The sequence below is a fragment of the Equus caballus genome, unplaced genomic scaffold, assembly GCF_041296265.1.
Source record: "Equus caballus isolate H_3958 breed thoroughbred unplaced genomic scaffold, TB-T2T haplotype2-0000451, whole genome shotgun sequence".
Taxonomy (NCBI): Eukaryota; Metazoa; Chordata; class Mammalia; order Perissodactyla; family Equidae; genus Equus; species Equus caballus.
The window spans coordinates 1376793-1401232 of record NW_027221893.1 but is presented as its reverse complement, the minus strand read 5'-3'; the positions used below and the strand labels follow the sequence as shown (position 1 = coordinate 1401232).

The window sequence follows — 24440 nt, the reverse complement described above, 5'->3', positions numbered from 1 at the left end:
TCTCACTCATAAGTAGAAGATAAAAACAGTGACAAACACACACAGAGCCATGGAGATTGGATTGGTGGTTACCATAGGGGAAGGGGGGAGGGGAGAGAGCAAAAGGGGTGATGAGGCTCCCATGTGAGGTGACGGAGTATAATTAGTTTTTGGGTTGTGAACATGATGTAATCTACACAGAATTCGAAATATATTACAACGTACATCTGAAAGCTATATGATGTTAGAATCCACTGTTACTGCAATAAAATAAAATAAACTAAAGAAGTATAGGAGCCTCAAGAGACTAACAGGCTTTTGAAAAGTTATTCTAGGGATTTGTATGGCTTAGCTCAGGGTGGCAGACACCAGCCTGAGAAACAGCTGTGACATAGCCACTAACTTCAACTAAATTATACTCCGACTGGAGGGAAATCAAAACTACTATAATCATAATTTATTGAAGGCTTCACTTTGTGCCAGATCCTGTGCTAACTGCTTTGCACCAACTATCTCATTTAATCCTCACATCCAAAAGCTAGGTTACCGTTATTCTCCCCATTTTAAAGGTGAGGAGGCGGAAGCAGAAAGATGGCAATCTGCCTGGAATTCACAGAAGGATTCTCTATGTCATGACATGACTTTTTGACAAGATTTAAAGGTTTAACACATTACCCGGAAGATGCAGATCACAGCATCACGGAACGTGAAAAACACTGAGTCCTGCAAAATGTATTAAAACACTAATTATGGATCCTCACAATCTCTTTGCACGTTTTTTCAGATGAGGGAAAACCCAGTGTGAAAAACCGTTGATGAGATGTCTCCAGATGAGGACTATGTCTGGTCTTTAAAGCCGGGAACTATCCCAGTAGATTCTGAGTCAGTGGGTCCAGAGTAGGCCTTGAGCATCTCTGTTCTTTTAAAAAGCCCCACAGGGTACACTTCCGTGCCTTTGGAGTTGGGCAGTTCGGTCATGCCCTACATCGGGACGTTTCAGTCCACAACGGGGGTCCCAGAAGATTAGTCCCATGTGGCCTAGGTGTGTAGGAGGCTCTGCCATCTAGGTTTAGGAACTCCATGGTGTTTGCACAGTCTCGAGATTGCCTGACCATGACACACTCCTCGGAACTTCTGCCCACTGTTAGGCAAAGCATGACTGTACTGCCTTAGATTCTCCACGGTTCCAGACCCTGCACTGTTTACATGACTGCACACACAGAGGGCACCGTGTCTGAGGCAGAGAGCAGCTGGAATCACACAAGCTCTCGACAGATAGTCAAGGAAAGGCGTGCTCTGCTTACACGACTCTCTACTTTTCTTTGTGTCTGAACTATTTTATAGCTAATCTGCTTTTCTTAACGGAGCAGCTTTGCAAAAAAAAAAAGTTACCAACAAATAGTAAACAAACCAATATAAACAATACGTATTAAATAAGCCTAACCCTAAAATGCTACTGAAAAGGCTTTTATTTCCCTGGGATAATTTTGACAGCAGTAGATTCTTTTACCAAGAGCAGCCAATTTGAGAGAGATTATTTCTAATTCCACAGTGCTACAGATGCGGTCAGTAGCAAGTGCAAGCTGGAAAGGAAATAAAGTTGGGTGTAATCCATTCAAGTTCACACGTTTCACCAGGGACAGCCTCCGAGCCTTTAATACTTATGTATGTATTTATCCATTTATTTAATCAACCACTACTAACACCTACTATAGGCCAGACACTGCTCTAAGTACTTTACTGATAGGAAATATCCTTTCAGCTTTACACTCACCTATGGAGGGTGTGTTATAATCATCCCCATCTTACAGATCAGGAAACTGACACACAGAATGGTACGGTAACTTGCCCAAGTTCACACAGCCCATAGGTGGCAGAGCTAGGACCCATTTGACAGAGTCTGGCTCCAGAGTCCATGTTCTGAATCACCATGCTTGGTCTCCATAAACCTATAGAAAGCGCCAGCTTTAATCGAAAAGTTTTGTTTTCCCCACCCTAAGGTCCCTACGCGGCCCCAGTCTCCAGGGCACTCTTTCAGCTCCTCTGACAGGCCATACTCCTTCCTTGCCCCGTCCCAACACTCTCCCGCACAAGTCCTCCTTTTCTTTTAGGCATCTGCTCTCAGCTTGAACATCACTGCCTAAGCCACAAAGTCTAACAGTAAATGCTGTATTTTTCAACACTCAACACAAAATTGCTTTCACGTATCTCCTAGGTAATTAGTTGCTGCCTGTCTGTCCTTTCCAACTAGGCTGTGAGGCCCAGTACGTCAAACACCCTGTCAGTCTTGCTCACCAAGTGTCCAGACCACTGAACACGCACCGACCAGAGGAAAGGAAGGACTTGTCCCAAAGTCAACTCTCCGGACTTTCTGTGGAAGGCGGGAACGAACGGAGCACCCTCGAGCCTCACGCTTTCTTTGCCAGACTTTCAAGTGTGGGACACATAACCTGTGCTCACAACGCTCCCCGGACAGCCCCCACTCCACCCCTAACAGGTAGACTTCTGCACAGTCAAGGGCTTTGGAAATCACTGGCTCTGCACACAAATATCAAGTGGCCCTGGACAGGCCACTTCCCCTGAACCGGCCTCAGCTTCAGGGGCACAACAGGCTTCATGAAAACCCCAACGGAACGTAGCCTCTAAAACAGGGAGACCTGCACTCCTCAGAACGCATCGAGACCAGTGTCCTTATCGACTTCGCGTCTGTCCTTCCAAGGAGCCAAGACCACGGGGGCCGCTTCAGCGCCCGACTCCCGGGCACCGCATCCCCAGGCTGGCCCCGTGCCCGGCACACACCGCCCGTTCCATGAACGTGTGACGCGCACGAAGAGACGCCCCCCCTCGCTCCGCGCGCCGCACAGCTGTCCCGCGACCTGACGGGCACCTCTCGGCGCACAAGCCTATTCCTCAGGGACACGCTCGCCTCCCACCAGCCCCCAGGCCCACGCCCCCAGGTACCTCTCCCAGATGGCATCGTCTTCGCAGGCGCCCTGGTCGTCCGTGTCCGGCGAGCAGGAAGAGCGGGAGCTGAAGGAGGGCCTCCTCAGGCTAGCGGCCATGGCTGTGGAGGGCCCGGGCTGCTGTGCCCAGCGGGGACACGGAGCGGCGTCCACGGACGAGCCCGGCCCGGGAGAGAGCAGCAGAGCGCGGCCGGACTCCGCCGGGCTCGGCTCTGGCCAGGCGCGGCTCGCGGACGCCTCCCCGCAAGGTGGCCCAGCAGCCGCGCGCTCTTCGCGCGCGCGCACGCCCGCCGCCCAGATGCTCCCTGGCCTTTGCCCCGCCCCCCCTCCGGCGGCGGACGTGGACACCTCCCAACCAACCAACCACAACAACAGAAACCCAGGACTCCTGTCTCCCTCGGGGTGAGATCAGATATTAAAAGCTTGCTTCCCGTTCATTCAGTTGAGGAACCAATGGGTGTCACTGATTTGCAAAGTAGAAATGACCTTGGGCGAGGCTGAGGTGGGGCAGTTTAGCCAAGCGGAGAGGTTAGCAGATGAAATACACCACTTTCTTTGACTCATCCTCAGCCTAGAGGGTATTGCAAGCCACTCAACAAGCATAGTCGTCGAGGTCAGCAGCATACACAGTCCACACGTGTGAGTGGGTATGAAGTGTCAACAACACACAGTAGAAGGTGTGTATCCCATCCGTCTAGATGAGGAGGCTGAGGGGGACTGGAAGAAGGTGGAGGCAGCCGCACCAATACACCTCTGTTGATCGATGAGCAAAGAATTCTTGTGTTCTTTGCTGAGCCTCTGATTCAGAAAAACTGGTGATTCAGAGGACTCTGGTCAGTTTTTCATTGTGAGGCCACCCCAAAGGCTTCCCTCAGGCAGGGCCAGCTCATTCCATTTAAGCTCCTGATCAAGGGGCTGAAACTTTAGGACATAGCAGTAGAGTCTGGAAATGGTGAGCTTAACCATCTCAAGCTGCATGATGCCTCCAAGTTTGCGACTGTACTGGGGGAGCCATGAACAATGTCCCAGCCAGAGAAGGTGGCTGCCGGCTAGTCTGTCTCCTCTGACAAAGTCAAGAAAAGAGAAACTGGAGTTTCGATCCCTGTGAACACTAATATTGGGAGAGAAAGCTGGGCATGAACCATGGCCTTTCTCCCCATGAGGCTCAAGTGGACATTTGCTGCCTTGGCTGTCCAGGATTGCTTTCTGCTCGAACAACAGCTAGAGTTTATTCTGAAGAACTAAACTCTCCTTTCAGTCCACTTGTATCACATGAGGCTCCATGCTTGGCACGGGGGGCAGAACCTTACCGCGGCCTGGCAATGATACCCAGAACACCCCAGTGATACTTTAGGATTGCGTGTATGTGTGTGTTGGGGCAAGGGAGGGCGGTGACCAGGTGAGTCCAATCTGAACGAGTCCAAGGAGTTGAACCAAACCAGGAGTTACTAAGTCTGGAAGAGCTCTCTTTTTGGCCAGACTTGAACCTGGGAGGATGTACCTTTCAAGCTACTGAGAGCCATCTTGCCATCTCATATAGCCTGAGAACGATGCTAATGGGCAGGCTAACGGAGTCTGGGGCACCGTATACACAATTAGTGGTGACCTGAGTTTGGAGTGTGGTAGCTGACGGGAAAATCACCAGCGTCTGTGGAAATGGTCAATCAGAAGCAGCTAAATTCAGAAAGATGAAATAAGCTCTCATTGGGTAGTTGCAACTTTACTCCTGAGCTAGGCGCCAACTATCCCTCCCTTTCCATCACCACCTGGTAGTACCTCAGTCAACCATTTTCTTCCTTCCCTGTGTTTCCATTTGCCTAAGTTTTGACCTGTGATTTGCTCCCAAGCCTTAAGTAGCTCTAGTCTCTTGGAAGACCAACTTTCTTCCATTGAACTGCTGTTGCTCCTTTGTCAAAAATCAGTGGGGCATATTTGTTGGGACTATATCTGGGTTCTTTGTTCAGTTCCATTGATCTATGTGTCAATCCCTCTGCAAATATTACACAGTCTTGCTTACGGTACCTGTGTAATAAGTTATGAAACTGAGTAGCTCGATTACTCCCACTTCTTCCTTGTCAGAGTTGTTTAAGCTATTTTAATTCCTTTCTCTTTCTGTACAGATTTTGGAATTACTTTGTCTCTAGCTACAAAACCAATTTACTGGATTTTGATTGCATTAAATCTGTATAACAGTTACGGAGTATTGACATCTTTACTATATTTCGTCTTCCAATTCAGGAACATGGTATTTTTCTCCACTTATTTAGCTGTTTCACTGCTATTATCAGTGTTGTGTAGAGTTCGCCATACAAGTCCTGGACATGTTTTGTTGGATTTACACCTAAGTCTTTTATTTTTATTAGTGATCCCAAGTGTACTTTTAATTTTGGTGTCCTATGCACATGTTCATTGCTAGTACATAGAAATACAACTGACTTTTACATGTTTATTTTCTATCCTAGCATATTGCTGAACTGTGTTATCACTTCTAGGAAGAATTACTTATTAATTTAATTTTCTTTTTTGAGGAAGATTGGACCTGAGCTAACATCTGTGACCATCTTCTTCTACTTTGTATGTGGAGCACCTGCCACAGCATGGCTTGATAAGCGATGCATAGGTCTGTGTCTGGGATCCAAACTGGTGAATTCTGAGCCACCGAAGCGGAGTGCACCAACTTAACCAACTACCACCGGGCCAGAGCCAAGAATTATTTTTAATAACTTCTTGTGACATAAAGCATGAAATTAAGATTCAATATTATGACCTGTCTTGACATCTGATAAATCAAGGGGACTTCAAATGGCCTAACTGCAATTCCCCACTCCTCTGCCCCCTCTTCTCCCGCAGATAAGGGCCCCTGGCCAAACACCCCTTCTCATCACAGGGAGCAGACACAGTGCCTGCTTGTTCCTGACCTCAGGCTTCAGTTCCCTATCAGAGAATCATTCCAACAAGCCCACCACACCCTCCTGTGGGAACCAGGGCTCACTTCACCCTCTTGTTACCACACAGTCCTGTTCCTACCCAAACCTCTGCTTGTTCCATCTGTTCCCAAGTGCAGTCCCCGTGTGGCCCTGCATGGTGTGTGCTGTCCTCCTCCTGGGGCTGTGAGAATATATGATAAACTAATAAACTGCTGTCCATTCCACCTGTCCACTGTCGAGTGTACTGTGTTTAGCCAGCCCCATGAGTCTAGGGTGGAAATCTCCCTCTCACCAATGGAGTGAAGTGACTAAAACAGTTGGCATCACAAGGAGGATGGCCCAACCTCACCTGAGGACACCTGGGCAGTGCTCACTAACTACTCCTTTGCTAACTATCGGGGTCATTGGCAGCAGTTACTATCTTGGGAGTGAGGGCCCATTGCCGGCCAGCTTGGGCTTTAGCTCATGTTCTGTTCTCTCAAGTGGATGCTGCCATCTCTTCCCCACCCCAGTGTCTCATTCTTCCCCAGAAAGCAAGACTTATTCTTAGTTGACTCTATCCCAGAGTGAGGTGCCATCAGGTGTGGCCTGTGTCTGGCAGGTGGTCTCCCAGCCTCCTACCTGAGGGCAGCGACAACACAACCTCCTAACTGGTGGATGCTTGAGTTCCATTTCCTGAATCTCAGGCTGATGCTCCTTAGTCACTGTGTCTAGTCTGATGACCATCAGTGGCTGCTTGGGGCGGTCACAGAGACACTGTTTGGGAAAGTGTCCCCCCAGCACAGTCCTGGGGATGACCCCTTGTTTGGCTTGAGGAAAGGAGAAGGCCATGACCCCAGGAAGATTTCAGAATGACTCCCTGGTTCCCTCCAGAGTCAGGGCTGTTCAGGCAAAGGCAGTGAGCTCACCCATCTCCTGTGCTGCTGCTCATCATGCTGCTGTCAGGGGCTCTCCAGACCCATAAGGGTTTCGAGGTCCACGAGCATGGGAGCCCATGGCCCAGGCACAGATCAAAAAGAACAAGTGTCTATGGGGGAGCGTGTGGTGTTCTACTTCTCTCCCAACGTGAAACTCTGAACCAGCACACTTGGGCTGTGCTTAGCGTTGTTCCTGACCAGCATGCCAAAGGACTAATCTGGTCATCAAGGGGCTCGAGGCCCCCACCTCGGCCATAGACAAAATGACCTCCTGGATGTGGACTTCAACACTGGGGAGATTGACTGGCATTCCTGGAGGGAAAGAACACTTGTCTTTGAGGCCCGACACCTGGTTCCTTTCCACATAACCACCCTGAAGTTCTGCCCACATGTCATCCGATGGAGAAACACAAACACTGTGACTCTCCAGGCAAAAATATCCCGAGGGAATAAGTACAGAGAGAAGGTGGGGGGAGGGAAGCAGTGCCCAGCGGGGAGAAGGTAGGGCTGCAGCAGAAGATGGCTTCCACCCCTCAACGTCTGCATGCTGGGGGCCCTGGGCTCCTCCAATGCACCCTGTCACCTAAGCCGGGGTGGCACAAAACTCTGATCCTCAGGGTTATGAGGAAAACAATGCACAGCACCCCTGTGGCACAGTGAAGGTGTTAATTCAAACCTGACTTAAATACAACCATTGCTGTGAGAGAGCCCCTAACCCTGATGCTCCCGACCTGAGCCTCTCTGGAGGGAAAACTGATAAACAAGAGCAGAGCAGAAAGACACTCCCCCAGCCCCAAGTGCATCCTGTGACCATCAGACCAATCTAAAGATAAATAAAGGAGAGAAACCTGGATACGTGCGGAGGAAGCAATCACACAAAAGACCTAATTCCAGAAAGGTTCACAATTTGGCCCAATTAGAAATTGAAAATTTACTAGAGTAATTTATATGGCAAAAAGATAAAGGGTTCTAACTGGCCTTTGTGCCTCCACAACATAGTTTCTGAACTAACTTTAACATCTGCTAACATGCCCTAGTTTGGAAACCATCATGGACTTTACACAAGAGCTGAAATTATGGTTATACCTAGTGAAATGAGCATGTTTTCTAGTTTCTGTATTTAAGGCTTTGACATCCGAGGCCTCGGCAACCTTGGAGGAACTGCCCTGCCAGGGTTAACTAGTTGCTACAGATAGTAAATGACTCCTCTGAGCAATCCTTTCGTACGTAATCATCTAGAGTCAACACCCTCAACCCCCTCCTCTCCGAGGCTCTTCCACTCTGGGCCACCCTTCCCTTGCCCTCGTCACCCCAGGGACGGGGACCAGACAACCAGGGACACTGCTGTGCCCTGAGCCCACTGAAATGATTCAAACCAGCCAAGCCAACACCTGCTCACCCTGCCTCACTCCTTCCTTCCCGTGGAATCCACTCGAAAGGCTCTCGCCCACGTTTTCCCCTCGCTCCGTCTGTCTCCTGACCGACCCTGGTGCTGCCCTGTGTGGCCCTCCATGGTGTACCCTGCCTTCTTTTGCTCGGAATCTGTGAGGAGAGAAAGCTTCTTCCTTCGTGACAGTTATTTCTGTGTCTTTGAGTCTGACTGTACCTGAAGGAAATAAACCCTGGTCCACTTAAACCTCCTGGGCCCAACTACATTTACACGTGGCTGAACATTTTGCTGTTATAGATTGGGTTAATATGCTCTGTTCAGAGCCTGTTTCAACATCCTCCGAGCCACAGTTTGCCATCACCTCTGAGGGGACATGTTTTTGCCTTGTTACCCACAGGAACTAAGCTGTTCTGCTCTCACAGGCAGTCTTTGCAGGCACCGGATCCCCCTTTCTCCAGGAGTACAGGCATGACATGACTTTTATGACCTCCTCCTTCGAGGACATTTGTTTGACACACTTGTGAAGGACGTACAATCCAATATCATGTGATCCCTTTTTGCTTCTGGAGGCAATATAGTCCTTGTCTACAAATTTTACTTAAGGCCATTTATGCTGTGACTTATAAATGAGCCCAGCTTCAGTGGGGACCCCCTCCAACAAAGGACTCTAGGAGCTGTCCAAATTAAAATCAACAGGCCCTCCCACTAGAGCCCTCAGAGACTCTTGTGGGGAAGAGGCTTCGGCAACCTCCTCTCATGCTTCCTGGAGTCTCTGGAAAACCCAGCACATGCATAAGTTGTCTGTGGGTTCCTGATGCAAGAAGCCCGCCTCCTTGGCCCTGCATTCTGCCGTATTAGAGCAGCAATTACTGGCCACACACTGGCCTCTTCTGGAAACAGAATCTCTCCCAGACGCTGAGCCTCCATCCCCAGCTGCCTATTATCACTTTAGTCCTGGAAGTAGCATCCAACAAGTGCGGGAAGATGCGGCTGGCCCGGTGGCACAGCAGTTAAGTGCACACGTTCTGCTTCAGCAGCCCGGGGTTCGCCAGTTCGGATCCACGGTGCGGACATGGCCCTGCTTGGCACGCCATGCTGTGGTAGGGGTCCCACATATAAAGTGGAGGAAGATGGGCACGGATGTAAGCTCAGGGCCAACCTTCCTCAGCAAAAAGAGGAAGATTGGCGGCAGTTAGCTCAGGGCTAATGTTCCTCAAAAACAAAACAAAACAAAACAAAACCAAGTGCGAGAAGGTTACCAAGGCTTCCTTGCAATAGGATGGATCCAAACCTGGGCCCTGTGGCATGTGCGACCTGCCAGATGGGGTGCCCTCCCCTGTCCTCCCTCCATTGCCAAATATGATGGAGCTGCAGGATGTCACCTCTCCCACAGAACCTTTGGCTGCTTGGGAATTCTCTTGGGATCAAGCGAGTGAATATCAATGAAAGTTCATACACTCAAGGTTGTCGATGACCCCCTCTCCCTCCTGGTCTAGTGCCAACATTGTTTCCCAGGGAAGCATTTCTCTTCCTCCCTAAATGTCTCAGATATCACCAGGGTGTAAGACGATGTCAAGGCATCAGAGAGACAACTGTACTATGAGGCCTGAGATGAAGATTCAATATGAAGTGTTGCTTTGAAACCTGGTAAACGAAGAGGGCCTCAAATGGCCTACCTGCAAGTTTCCCTCCTCCACAGCTCCCAGAGACAAGATCCCCTCGCCAAACAACCCCTTCATCACAGGGAGCAGGCATGGGTGCTCCCCAAGTAGTGGTCTCAAGTTCCCTGCTCACCTGTGAAATTATTCAAATGAGCCAGTCCCACATTCCTGTGGAAACCAGGGGACAGCGCACCTCTCCTGATACTACAAAGACTGTCCCCCACCCACTTGCGTATTTACTCTCTCCCCAAGCGCACTTTCCTATGTGGCTACACATGGTGTAGAGTGTCCTCGCATAGGCTGCCTGTGTAAATAAATAAGAAATTGCCATTGAACTCACGTGTTTAGTGTTCAGAAATCCCCATCAACCTAAGGTGCATAGGAATCCATCCCTCGCCATCTAGGTCAGGCAGAGGAAAATTAAAGACTTTCGGTGTGCACTGGATTGAAGGAGTTACCCTGCTACGATTAGGCTCGATGAGCTTGAAGTCCTTTGAGTCAGAACCTGTTTGGGGTCTGCAGAGAGTCGCGCGTGGTGGGAGGGTGGCCCACGTGTGGGTGAGGAGCAGGGAGGAAGGCTGCAGGGGCAAGGCCTTGGAGATTCTGCTCCAGTTTGGCCTGCAGGCAGTGGAGAACCCTGGATTCCTTTCAAGCAGGGAAGCGATGGGACCACACACAAACTCAGGTCCGGGTACCCGATTTCGCAGCCAAGCCAATCAGTGAGACGTCAGGGTTGCAGCAAGGAAAGAGGTTTATGATCAAGAGGCGGCCAGACAAGGAGGTGGGAGTAAAACTCAAACCCGCCTCCTCAAAGGGAAAACAAAACGTTGGGGCGTTTATCTGGGGTTCGGGGTAGGGGTGGGACCAGGAGAGCGCTGGGGGTGAAGCTTGAAGAGTCCTCTGCTCAGGTGCGACTGTCACTGGTATTTCTTCGTGGGTCACAAGTGCAAAGTCAGTGGGGTTCGACGTGTTGCACGCCGAGGATCTCTGTCCGTGACGCGGGAAGTGGGCGATCCGTCATTTCAGCTGGTCCAAGCCTCTGCACGATGTCCGCTCGGGCGGGGGCCGGGGGGGCTGCCATTCAAGCTGCTCTCTGATCTGCCGTCTTCCTGTTGTTCTGCAAAACAACCTCAGAAACTTTGGTTACTTTCTTGCCCACGTCCAGCCCTGTGGGGGCCGGGCACCGTGGTGTCAGCAACGGCAGGGTTTTCCTCTTGGGTCACCCTCCCAACAGTGTGGAGGATGGATTCAAGCGGGGGGGGGGGGGGGGGGTGGTGTGCCAGGAGGCCAGCCGGCAAGATCAGTAAGGAGTCTACGGGGCTGGTTGCGTGCAAGAGACAGGAAGGCATGCGGCAGAGCAGCAGGGAAGGCAAACACGGGAAGGCGCTCGGCTCCCTTTGGGAGTCGGTAGGCTGTGAAGTGGGTGAGACAGAGAGCTCAAGCGTGGCCCTGAGGCCTCTCGCTCTGCTCTCGGGTGATGAGATGGGCAGAGGTTTTCTGAGGGGATGAAAGGAAGGTAAGAGGAGGGGGAGGGTTTTGTTGGAGGATACCGGGCTCCCTTTTGGACGTGTCGGTTTTGAGAAGCCTTTGGACATCCTGAGGGTGCGTCCAGCAGACAGTTAGAGAAAGCAGCGTGGAGTCAGGGGCAGGGTGACGTCAGTCGTACGCACTCAGAAGCCCTGGGCATCCGGGGGGCGAGTCGAATCGTAGGAGAGCGCATGAGCTTGCTCTGAGACCCGAGGGGTTCCTGTTCCCTGAAGACCGTGCCTTCGAGAACAGAACCCTTTGAGAAGTGGTCGGGAGGAGAAGCCGCAGAGGAAAGTGAGACAGAGGGGTCTGAGGTTAGGAAGGGCACCTGGGGAGGGGGCCATCCCCCAGAGAAAGAGGGTGGAGAGAACTTGCAGAGACTGAAGACGTGGGCAGCATTCCTCAGACACCACAGAGAGTTTAGGAAGACGAAGGAACCGAAGGGCGTGCCCTGGCCTCTTGCTAGGACGGGACGGCGACGAGATTTGGGGAGTCTTTCGAGGAGCCGGTGAGAGACGAGCCGATGACTGGATGGCTGACGAGGAGAGGAGTCGAGGTCTTTTGGCAGCAGCTTAGCCGTGAAAGGTAGAGAGAGAAGGCGGTGGTGGAGGAGCAGAAAGGAGAGGTGTGGATGCCGGGAGACACTTGGGTGTGCTCAGCGGCTTAAGGAAAGAGACGGGCCGAAGAGAAAGCAGCTGGCAAACTGAGGCAACGAGATCTTAGGGGGAGGCTGAGCAGATGGTTCCCAGGGCATCCCACGTGGAGCCGGGACCCTGGAACTGCCAAGCTGAATCCCTCTTCCTGGAAAACCCCAAAGGGAAAGGGGAGGGGTGGGTGGAGAGAAATAGAGGGACATTCAAACGGGGGTGGGGGGGGGTGCGGGAAACGGAGAGTTCTTGACTAGCTGGCCTCTGATCTCTTCGGGTCCGGAACGGTATGAGGACGATCCCGCTTGAGGCAGGCGATGGAGATTTGGAGGGGCTGTTGAGGAAACGGGGCGGGGGGAGGGCGTTGACCACGGCCCTCTGATGGGCTTGGGGGCGGAAGCGGCTTCCATGCCCATCGCGAGGCGCCGGTTCAGTCAGTCGGTGTCCATCCGGACCACAGACCACAGACCCCTGCTTTGGAAAACAACAAGATGCAGTTCGTAAACCCTTGCAAAGATCTCTGAGGTCAGGTGACTGGCTTTGCAACCAAAAGCGAGTCAGGGAATAAGATCCTCCCGTGCTTAGGAGTTTTCTTTCCTGTCTGTCCCAGAGGCCGGAGAGCACCCGAGGGCGGTTTCCCAGGCAGTGGAAAGAGGAGGAGGACCAAGCCGAGCCGGGGGAAACCAAGCTTTCTTCCTGAAGTTTGGATGCCTGCCCCTTGCACGTTGGTGCCCTTCCCCTTTCTTCCTACTGTCCCGGGAGTGGGCGCCCTCGCGCGCTTTCTGATTCTGCAGCACTAAGGCAAGTTAGGTTCCCGCTCCCCGAGGGAAAGCTCAATAAACGCCCCCCTCCCCCACCCCCGCCCTTCCCACCCCCCCACTCTTCCCACCCCCCCACCCCCCACCCGCCCGCAACCCCCCCACCTCCCAGACCCAACCCCCACCCCCCGCCCCACGCCCCCCAGCTCCTCGGAGACGGTGACAGCGTGACAAACAGAATCGGAAGCGTCCTTGGCCCACAGCCTGCGATCCCACCCGTGCCAAGCCTGCTCTCCAGAGAAGTGACATCCGTCCGTCCGCTTTAAGCTGGGTGACTACCTGCAGCGACCCCCTTTTGAAAGCGTGAACCCTAGCTATTTCTTTGAAAGCTCGAGTAAAGCCGCAGAGAAACCTGTGACCTTTAGCACAAGGCCACTCCGTGCTAAGGAACCCGCAGCGGGGACCGGCTTTCCTGAAAGCGCCGTCGTCTCCTCTGCGGCTTGGGGAGCCTCTAGGGCTTGGACAGGCCTTGGAGCAGCCCGGCAGCACTCTTGGCGGGTGGCAGCAGCCAAGGTGTGCCCGTGGGCACGACGTCGGTCACGGCGTCTAAGAGAAGGTGCCCAGACCCTCCGGTTCCGGGGCCGGGTGGGTCGATGAGAGACACGGCTGGGGAGCAGGGATTCCCATCCGATCTTCTGGGGGTGGCTGCGAGGGCGGGTCTCAGAAGAGCTGGCACGTTCTTAGCCAGTCTCTGCCTGGCGGGTGCTTCGGGACGCTTCCTGGGCTGAGCGGGGAGCTGTCGTGGTGGAGAAGCTCCCTGAGACTCAGCTTCTAGAAAATTCACCAGAAGCTCCGAGAAGGAACTCTTGAGCTCGGATTGCTGGCTGGGTCTCCGAGGCGTGTCGGGGGCACTGCGGGATCCGAGCCGCCCGGTCACCCATCCGGTAAGGCCGCCCTGCTCTTCCTGCAGCAACTGCTCCATTTCCTCCCTTTCCACACCCAGGGTGCTTCCCATCCGTCGGAACGCTTCCCGGCGTTCGTGTCTGGCGCTTTGCAAGGCGTCCGTGAAGAGCTTTCTCAGGAGGGCCTTGTCTGCTTTTCCTTCCAGGGTGCTCACTAAGCCGGTCCACTTCTTTTGGACGTCCTCCAGCACTTCCTGTCGGGCCTCGTCTTGTCGCTGCAGTTCTCCGATCTGCTCCTCCTGCAGGCGCGAGGCGGCTTGCGCTCTCTCCAGCCGTCCCTGCAGCGACCTCAGCTTCCCTTCCAGACCGTCTGCCTTTTGCATCCATTCGGCCAGGACCACCTTCAGGTTGGCCAGGGCTCCGGCGTGCTGCTTCTCTGCTTCCCAGGAGGCGGACAGCTGGAGGGCAGTCTCCTCTTTCTGCTGGGTGACCGCAGTCAGTTGCTCCTGCAGGGACCCGAGCCGGGCAGCGGCCCGCTGGCTCGCCTTCTGCATGGCGTGGGAAGATGACAGGAGCCTCTCCTCTAGCGCCGTGACTTTCCTCCTGAGTTGAGCCGCTCTGTCTTCTGCCAGCCGCGCTGCCCGGAGATGCGCGTCTTCGCATTCTGAAGCCTGAGTCCGAGACCTCCCCAGCTCCTGGCCTAAGCGCGCTTCCTGGTCCCGCAAAAGGCGAACCTCCTCCCGCAGGGCGCAGTTTTCCACTCGTTCCTGTCTCAGCGCCAGCGCCGCCTCATCTCTCTCGCGCTGAAAGAGAATGCTCTTTTCCTGCATGGAGGTCACTGCATTGCGAAGCTGGCTTAATTCCCCAGCCCGGCCCTGTTCTTTTTCTCTCAGGAGGCACTCAAAAGCCAGAGCCGCCTTCTTCACGGAGACGCATTCGAATTCCTTCTCCCTCAGCGTCATAGAGAGGCGCATGTTCGTCTCTTGTAAGGCTTGGTTTTCGGTGTCCTTCTCCCTGGACCTTTCCAGCAGTTTTGCATTTTCCTGTTTGACTTGGCACGCATCCGCTTCCAGATGGACTATCCTCTCCTTCAGGTTTGTCACCGCCTGCCTCAAAAGTTCGTTTTCGCTCGCTTGGGTCGTGAGGTTTTCCCTCAGAGAAAGGAATTCCTCCCTCTGCGCCTCGATTAAGAGCTCTTTGTCCTCCAGCGTGTTCTGTAAAGCCTCTTGTTTCTCCTTGAGCCGCTGAATTTCGGAATCCGTCTGTGCGTGCCGTTCTCTCTCCAGTTCCGAGGTGGCGGCCATCGCCTCGGACAGTCTCTGAGTCTCCTCCTGGAGGCTTCTGATGGCTGCGTCTTTTTCCTCCGTGGCTCGCCTTAAGGCTTCCATCTCTGCTGGCGGCCCTTTCGAAGACTCGCCCAGCGCCTCGGACTTAATTGCCTCCTGAGAGCCGGCTGCCTCGCAAGTCCGCGACGATGCGGCGGGCGGCTGTGGTGACGTGAGGTCGGGTGGACCCAAGAGAACCTCCTCGGCATTGCAGAGCTGCTCTAGGCCGAGCTGCATCTGTGCCAGTCTCTTCCCCAAGAGCCGGAGTTGGGTCGCATCCCCTTGAGAACGGGGCAACGGGGCGGCAGGGTGCATCTGTCGCCGAGACTTCTCCTCGCTGTCCACTAAGGCCCGGGCCTCGAGTGGTGGGAGTTCCTTCTGAAGTTGGGATGACTCCCGCTGCAGATTGTGCACCTCGGTCAGCACCAGCCGCTGCCACTCCTCCAGCACGTTGACCCGCTGCTTCAACGTGTCCCGTTCCCGGAGAAGCTCCTCCAACTGATTCGCGTCCACGCCCCGAACCTCATGGCCAGCGTCGGACGTTTGCCAGATGGTCAGTAAAGTCTGACATTTCTGGCTCAAGGCACCGATTTCAATGTCTTTGGCTCGGACGAGGCGTGATAAGTGCCGGATCGCTTCTCGAAACATGTCCTCCCCGCCGCCGTCAGAACCAGGGCGCCGTGTCTGATTTTCGCCTCGCAGCTTCCCGAGCTCTGCTTCTTTGGCCACCAGCAGGTCCATCATTGCGTGATACGCCCTTTTCAGCTGGCTGTTTTCCCTCACCTTCTCGTCGAAAACGGCCAACACTCGTTCCCTTTCCAAAGCGTAGGCTTGCAGTTGCTGCTGGAGGCCCCCCGCATCCTGGACGGAGGCAGCCGAAGCTAGGCGAGCGGGAAGGCCCTGGCTCTCCCAGTCTTGCGGCTGGATCGTCTGAGTTCGTGGCCCGGTCTCATCTTCGTCCGGCTCATCAAGCCGCTCGGTCAGAGGCATCGTCTTTTCGGTCCCAAGTTTCAGTGCCTTCCTCTGCTTTTGCTCTTCAGTGGTCCTTGGAGGATGCTGGGTTTCCTCCTCCAGGTGACCTTCGATCCCTTCCAGTGGAGACACCTCAGATTCTAGTTGTGTCACGGCGTCGAGGGTGTTCGGGTCAACCACTGGAGCGGCTCGAGCCCGTTGTTGTCTCTGTGGCTCCAGTTCTTCCCTCAGGTGACTGCCTTCTTCTTGCAGGGAGGCGAGCCTCGTGTCTCCTTCCTCGAGGGTTTCCTGCAGAGTTGCGGTGTCTCTCCGAGCTGGAGTTGCCGGTCTCTCCTGCTCGGGTGGTCCGGTCGCCTGAATGGCTTCCGTCTCCTTTCTCCCCGAGTCGGGGAAGTCTGGCAGCTTTTGCGTCCCCTTCCTCAGCACACCTCTGGTGAAGTCAGAGAGGTGTGCGGGGAGGGAAGCCACACTGCCGCCCACTCGCCCCAGGGAATGGCCTAAGCCGGAGCCGAGGCCGAGGCGGCCAAACCAGGAGGCCATCGCTGCGGGTCACAGTACTGACCTGGTGCGCTCCGCGAAGAGCGTCCAGCCCAGTCGGACAGTCCCGCCAAGTGTCAGGGCCCCGGCGGCTGCGCGAGGCTAAGAGTCAAATCACAGCCAGGCGCTGCTAGGCGACGGCGGGCTGGCGGCCTGGGGGCGGGGCCTGGGCGGGGCCTGGGCGGGGCGCGGGCTCCAACCGTTGGGCTCGGGCTCCCGGAGGGGAGGGGCGGGGCTGCCCGCAACCGCTAGGCCTGCCGCCCGGCCCTCACCCATGGCCACCTCCTGACCCGCGTGCCCCGCTCCACCCCCCGCACCCCCCACCGCCAGCCCCGTGGGCCTCCGCTCAAGCCCAGGGCTTCCCACCACGGCGGTGGGCCGCCCTCTCCCTCTGCTTCAGTGCCGCCCCCGGGGGCCAGGCGGCCCTCCTGCCCCCTGGGGCCGCCCGCCACGACCGCCGCGCTGAAGGCCGCCATCCCCACACCACCGCCACCTGTGCGCGTGGCAGCGCGTGTGGGCAGAAAGGACCCCAGGGCTCTGACTGCCGCCGAGCGCCTCCCACGCTCCCTCCTGTCCTGCGGCCGGGTGAGGGTTTTCCCAGCCGGCTTGGAGAACACTCGGAGGGCCAAGGGAGGTGGGGACCCGCCTCCACCTGCAGAGTTCCGACGAGTGGGTTTGGACACACGTCGGCCCCCTGCGCGGAAGCACGACCCTCCTGAGCACTCTGACCATTGCCATCCCCCACACAGTCGCCGGGGTCCTTGCCCCGCCGCCTCGCCCCCCTCGTCCTGCGGCCCTGCCTGGAGAAGCGGTCCCCCGGAGGAGTCTGGGGGCTCTCGGGCGCCACAGGCGGGGTGTGGCACACCGCGTGCACGCTGTGCGCCCGCTTCTGTCAGCGCGGGGCGGGCTCTGGTCGGGGAAGGGAGTCTTCCCCATGCGTCGAGCGGGCGGTGGAGCGGGGAAGGGACCCAGAGGTGCTCGTGGAGCGCGCGGCCCCCAGCCCCGCTGAGCCCGGCGGAACGTCGTCCCCGGGGCCCGACTCGGGGCCGGCGGCCAAGGCCCGGCTGCGCGCCGCGCCCTGGGCCTGCCGTGCGCTCTTGCCCGGGCGCGGGGCGTGGGGGCGGCGCGGCTGGCCCCGCGGGCCTGGGGACCCGCCGCCGCAGCGACCAGAAAGTCCCGGTCAGCCTGCCCCGAGCTCCGCGTTTTTGTAGGTAATGTAAACAAAATTATTAGGAACAAGTAAAGTAAATGATGTAAGTAAGATAAAAGTTTTTAGCTGAACTTTTTAATAATAGTCATGTGTTATGGTATAAGTACTTAAAAATAACTTCAAAACCTCCTGGTAACTTGAAACCTTTGAGTTTTACTAAATTAAGTTAAATGCTAGAAATTTGTTGAGTATCTTGACCATTTCCAGATAAGATAAAATAGTAAAACATTAATTACTAAACATAGGTTTATCTACTTTCAGCTTCTGATTAAAAACAAAAAACCCAAAAGATGTTTGGGTCTATTAGTAAACATGTCTTGTGCCGCACTGAAAAATGTATGCTATAAGGAAATGTATGTTTTCAGTAAAAGAAGGTATAAGGAATGGAGATGCTTTAAGAAAGTAAATTGGTCCTAAAGTCAAAGTGGTTATGGGAAAGAGGAAAGAACAAACTCTGAATATGAGTAAGAAAGTCTCTGAAGGTTTGTGGAAAAGGAACCCCGAGAAAAGAAGTTTTCCGCCTAGCCAAGCTGGCAAAGATTGAAGGAATTTAATTAAGTCAGCGTTTCTAAGACCAAAAGTAAGCTGGTGCAAAATTGGAAACTTGGCTTTCTCACTGTTATAAGGATGAGGTTTTCTTGGGCTTCTAGTCTGCTCTTGATGAAGAGATTATGAAAGGCTTCTCTTTACATTTGATAGTCTGCCTAAAAGGCAAAAAAGGGATTTTATGTTTTCAAAATCATTTCCCGTGTTGCTTTTATCAGGTCTTTGATTGCGAGAGCTAAGGGTTTTCTTACGGCCATTTAACTTTCTCTATTTGTCTGAAAGTCTTTGTCACCATGGTCGAAGGCATAACTGAGTATTAGCTCACAGTGACCTATGATCCTATTTGACGAAGGGTTTTAAAACTGATTTGAGATTTTTTGATGAACTTCTGAAAATCAAATCCTAAATGAAGTCTTTTTCGACCTCTAGTTAACTTTGGGATTTTTCAGAGGATCCCTGCAACATCTTAAGGACTCGTTCTCTCTCCTTATAAAAAGAGGGACATGATACTAATTAGGCTTATTCAATAAGTTAAATTACATGGGAGGCATTTTCAAATAAGAAATAACATTTAGACTTCTTTATGTTGTATTTTCATAGGTATATAAATATTCTAGAAATTATGTGAAATTCCTACAAATCTGATATGTCCTGATATAATGTTATCAGTCATAACTCTAATTATTATCTTAAAATGTTGTATGTCACAGAAATGACCAAATTCCTTTCTCAACTGCTGTATAGTGAACCCTTTTTGAGTCCTTTCTCAGTTATAGTTACTCTGCCAATGGCTCATAGAAAGGAAACTCGTCAGACTTAACTGGCTCTCTGTCATCAAAATTGAGGCCACCCTGCGAGGACTGAATCTGAGCGTCAGGAAAATGCCCTAGCTGACTTTCATGCAAAGGCAGCAACATCAGAATCTGTAGAGACTGGCATGTGTGGATGAAGTCCACTCTGTCTCTGCAAAGAATAGCCCCTCATTGCCTGACTTTTATTATCCTGACGTGTTCTTGTAACATGGCAACTGTCTGGTCCTGAATCAGAGGAATTAAAGAGTGTAAATAGTGGCTGTACATAAACAAACAGTCAGGGCTATGGGAAACCCCAAACAGCTGCTTGGTTCTGGCTCCCTGGCAAACCCCACTTTTGGGTTTTTGCATTCCTTTCCCCACCATAGTGCATTAAGCAAAACTCTATCCCTAGAGGCCTCACATCTGCTCCCCTTGGACCGTTTGAGCACTTGCAGCTGGATTTCATTCAGCTGACGCTTAATGTGGGTTAGCAGCATGTTCTGGAGTGGAAAGAAATCTGGGATCTTTGCAGCTCCTTCTGATCCGATCTTCCCGCGCCTTTTATGTACTTGACATATTGTGAAGTCCTAGAATATCAAACAGGGTATGTATAGGCAAGGGAAAACCCACTTTTACTGAGAAATAAATGAATCCTAAAAGGACGTGGTCATACAGCATCATTCTTATATGTGAAGGCAGCATGTGTCTCTAACCTGGAATTCCCTTTGTGGCTGCCGTTCCCACTGTGGGCATGGCAGACCCTTCAGGGACTGGACATTCGGGCACAGGGTCCTAGGATCAGTATGTGCACCTCACATTCCTGTCAGACTACAGATGATTTGAATACATCATTCTATTTATGTTTCTCACATATTGGTAGATGCCACAGTAATTAATCCACTGAAAATTCATTTAAAACTATTATTGCACTCTGTCTGCCTTGCGTGTTTGTGTGTGTGTATTTTCTCCAGCATAGATATTAAAAGCACAACAGGCCCACGGTCCCTTATCTAAAGTCGTTGGGGTCAGATGAGTTTCAGAATTCAGAATTTTTCAGATTTTGGAAAAGTAATAATGTGTACATGTCATTTTTATATAATGTCTCCAGCTGGGTCTGGGGCAGCAGCCCTTAGCCAAACGTGTTAGCATTTCTGTAGCAAAATATATGAATGTACCTCACACTGAATGGAATACATAGAGAAGATAAACAGCTTCATGTCACTTCAGCTCCAGTTTCGCTGCCTAGTGAGGTATAAAAAGAACTTGTCCTTTAGATTTCAAAATGCTGGATAAGGGATATGGACCCGTCTTACTTTCAGTAATGTTCCAATAGACAGAGCCTGTGAACTTTTTAGACTTTTAGTGCTGTTTCCCATACTCCAGGAACTTGGAAGCCACAATTACATTCTGTAAGCAGGGGTCACAGACTCCAGTGCCAGGGCAGGTAAAATTAAGAAGTGAAGTGGGCGGTTGGTTACAAGACAGTAGTGAGTGTGAGGACTCTGATGAGCCAGTGGGTCCGTGTCCATCTGCAGGAGCTGGCTGCTCCCAGCTCTAGCCACTTGTTGCCGTGGGGAATGTTCACACAGTGTAGCCACATCTTCCCATGTTCAGTGATCCCCCAGAATGCTGATTTCCACGCAAAGTTTCTTGACATTTAAATGCTGTCAACTAAAAAGAAAAATCCCCTGTGGAGGCCAAAGAAAACATATCTGCAAGCTTTCTCTGGCCTTGGGCTGCCTGCTTTGACCTCTGCTCTGGAGACTAATTCTCCCGATGTGAAAGGCTGGACAGTCATGTTTAGGTAATGGGCTGCTTCTTGAGATGGGGACGGGACGTGTGTTTTATGGTGATTCATCGTACTTTGCATATAGGTTAGAAGTTTTTGAGTGTAAAAGACTTCACAGTAAAAAGAAAACATGAAAAAGTCAATAGACACTTTGCTTTAGAATTGCCTTATTTTCTAGCCAGTGGGAAGTTTTCTTTTTCACCTGTGAATCTGAAACTTTCAAGTTACTTATCTTGGAAAAGGGAATGAAAGCCCCAAGTTACAAAGGAGCCTCTTTGTACAAAGTTTGAGTTGAGGGAGTTTAGACTGTAACATCCCTGCCTTTCCAGGGCCCTCGTGATGGGAAGTGATATTGCGTATCCACCCTTGTATTGGGACAGGGGAGTGTCCTTGGTCTCCTCTCTTGTCAGACCAGACCCCTAGGTGATGTCAGCCCCATAACAGCACCTCGTGGCTGATGGCTCCCAGTTTTCTGCCTCCAGTCCTGGCACTTCTTCATCCTTACATTGATCTCTGCCTTGGACGTCTCCCTTAAATGTTCTGCTATCATTGAACTCCTGAACTTCATCCTGAAATGGGCCTCCTTTCCCGGTATTCTCTAGTCTATATGTCAGCCACCTTTGGCCTGTTGCCTGTTCTATGAAAAAGGTTTACTGGTGCCCTGTCCAGCACTAAGCCGCACAATTGAGTAGTTGTCACGGGGACCGTGTGGCCCGCAGAGCCTATGCTATGTACTGTCTGGCCCTTTACAGAAAGAGTTGCCGACACTTGCCCTAGTGCATTGTGTGCCCCAGTGCCCACTAGTGCACTGAATGTCACCACACCTCCTGGGTCACCTGTCAGGCAAATAAATGTTCAGAACTGCACAGAAATTCTTCTAAGCACCTACCAGGTACCTGTCTACTGTCAGTGTGAACATTTGTAAATCAGCCAGCTTGGATTTCACGTGGTCATTGGATACTTGCAGATGCACAGGCTGGAGTTGCCGCTTGAACCCCTGCCCAGCTGTTCCTTGAGGAAATTCATCAAAGTGTTCTGCTCTGCTAGATCTGGTGAGGGCTAGCATAGAGGGAGCCGGGCACAGGCACGGGGTCTCTGAGATGTGCTTGGGGCTCAGGGAAGGCTTCTCTGACATGTGACACTTGGGCAATCTTGCTAACAGGCAGGTAGAGATGCGGGGCGATAGAGAATTCCAAGAGGGAAGAAAAATTCTTAGGGGAGACCTAACACACTGGCAGTTTTATCCTTTAACTTAACATTTTTTGTCTATGGATTGGAAAAAGACAATATCTGATTCTTAGCAGCAGAAAAACTCTACCCAGCTTTTCTTTTTAAGTTAGGTAGTGAATGGCTGTGTATAGATCCACATGTTCTCAAGTCCAGAGTGACTGTGGTGTTTAACTCAGAAGCCCCTGGATGCATTTCCATCCAATAGAAGGAGTAGGTTGGTTCTTCAAAGCTTTAAAAAACTTTAAAAGCAGCACACTCAACTTGTTTTGCTTAGCGTAAACTCATGGCCATCTTTCCCTAAAATGGACAGTTTCGTTGTAGGACGTTGAAAATCTCTTGAGGCATCATTTCCCACACCGTTACTTGTAAGTTCCTTAATTTTCATTATACTTTTTCATCTCCTCTTACAATCTTTTCAAAACTCTGACTGCTTTTGCATTTTTGGGCATGCTAGGATTCATAATACTCCCCAAACCACCACAAGATGGCAGGACACAAATATATGACCACCCATGACTGTGAAGAGCAACTGTTGGAGACAGGCAGCATTGATTGGCTTTGTTCTCATATGGGCAAGACCATCATTAGAAAGCTTCTGTGCCAGTTTGGGGGGATCACAGCTGGAGGACCACTGCAGTAGAATTTGGGGAGCCCTTCTATGCAGAAACCTGAGAAAATTGGTGCTTTAGGAAGACAAGTCTCGGGGAAGGTGGAGTGAGGATTGTGGAGGAAGAGAAAGAGGAGAAGGTGAAAGGAGACCAGTGAGGAAGCTCGTGCAACAGGGTAAGAGAGAGGACGACAGCCAGAGCGAAGACAATGGCACTGGAGACTCATTGGAAAAAGTATTTAACATCATACATAGTGTTGGGGACAAAGAAGAAAGAAAGAGACGAGTCGAGGAGATTCGGGTTATGGTTGGATGCTATTTACTGAAAAGGTAACAGTGGTTCTTCATTCTTCCATTGTTTTAAAATGCTTCTGTTTTTAAACTTATAGTTCCTATATCTACCTTTTTGCTGGCTTCCTCTTCCAATGACATGACTTTGTGTGTGTGTGTGTGTGTGTGTGTGTGTGTGTGTGAGTTTCAAGACCACCCTGTGTGAGTATCTGCGGATCTGTAAAGTGGTTTAAATCTGGGAGAGCTGCTGTCCTTCAGCTTTCCTTTTTCAGTTATTCTCTCCTATTTTCACATCAAAATGAATTTAGGTATCACTTCTTTTCTAGTTCTTAGAAAAATTCATTCATAATTTTGGTTGGTTTGGAGCTCATTCATCCAAATATTTATTGGGTTTGTGCTAGGGGCTAGGTCCTGAGGATACAAAAATAACTAAAACTCAGGCATTTATGGTTTAGTAAATCTGTGAACTAAGCCTTGGGGAGAATGGACATCTTTACAACATGACGCATCTCTTTATAGACACAAAGCTTTTATGTGGTTCGTAGGTTTTGTTGTTATTGTTGAGAATAGTGCCTAATTAGGTTAGCTGGTGAACATGGGTGATATTAATGTTTGTATATATTTATTTACTTTACAACGTATTTAACTCATATTGATAATTTTGTTACTTCTGTGAATTTCTATGTATATTATCTTGCTACGTTTTTATTTCTTCTTTTCCTATTATTTATTTCAGTGCCTTCTTTTTCATTCCTTCTTTAATTGGTTAGACTCTCCAAACAAATGTGTAGCATATATTTGTTTGTAGCAATATAGTATAAAGGGCATGTGATTGCCCCCCGATTGGGCATTCCAGAAAAGTGATGAGGAATGTGTAAGTCCTGCTGAAATGCAAATGTCTCATCTGAATGGTTCCCTATGCAAATCTACAGGCATTTTTTCCTCTCTTTTGGGCCACATCCCTTTTAGTATGCCTGATATTTGGACCTCACCCTGTGTCAGTCATAAGATTGGCAGGTGATCTTAAAGGCAGAATACTGAATTTCTTGTCATCCAACTCTATGGAGAAAATAGTGCAGTGGACTCAGATGAGGAAGGAATTGGAAGAGGAAGTTGAGAAATGGTGAGAGGAGTTTAAATGGTGCATATGTGGCAATATGTTCAGATAACTTCTAAAGAGGTGTTCAGAAGGTCACACGGCAGTGGACTTCTTTGGAGTCTTTGAATCTTAGAGCCATCTTTAGGAATAGAAACCTTGTTTCCCGCTGATTTAGATGGAGCTCTGACAACCCTCTCCCCAGAAACAATCATCTACACTCAGAAATTGGCATATCATTTCACGGACTTCCTAGACATCCTCAAGTCCACGGACAAGAACCCGAGGGTCAGAGAAAACCCATTTACGTGTGTGGGATCTCAAGAAGCCTACTCGTTATCAGAGATGCTTAGCTACAGTCCCTATGCTGGG

The 24440-nt window shown here is 51.4% G+C and overlaps 1 protein-coding gene across 1 annotated transcript in view; it reads right to left on the bottom strand.

The window, feature by feature from the left end:
• Nucleotides 1-3258, bottom strand: part of LOC138922124 (odorant-binding protein 2b-like) — a 64863-nt gene extending 61605 nt beyond the window's left edge. Inside the window, exon 1 of the mRNA XM_070258946.1 lies at nucleotides 2941-3258. Coding sequence (XP_070115047.1) covers nucleotides 2941-3041 — 101 coding nt within the window. The 5' untranslated portion in view covers nucleotides 3042-3258. The remainder of the gene's footprint in view (nucleotides 1-2940) is intronic.
• Between the last annotated feature and the right edge of the window lie 21182 nt (nucleotides 3259-24440).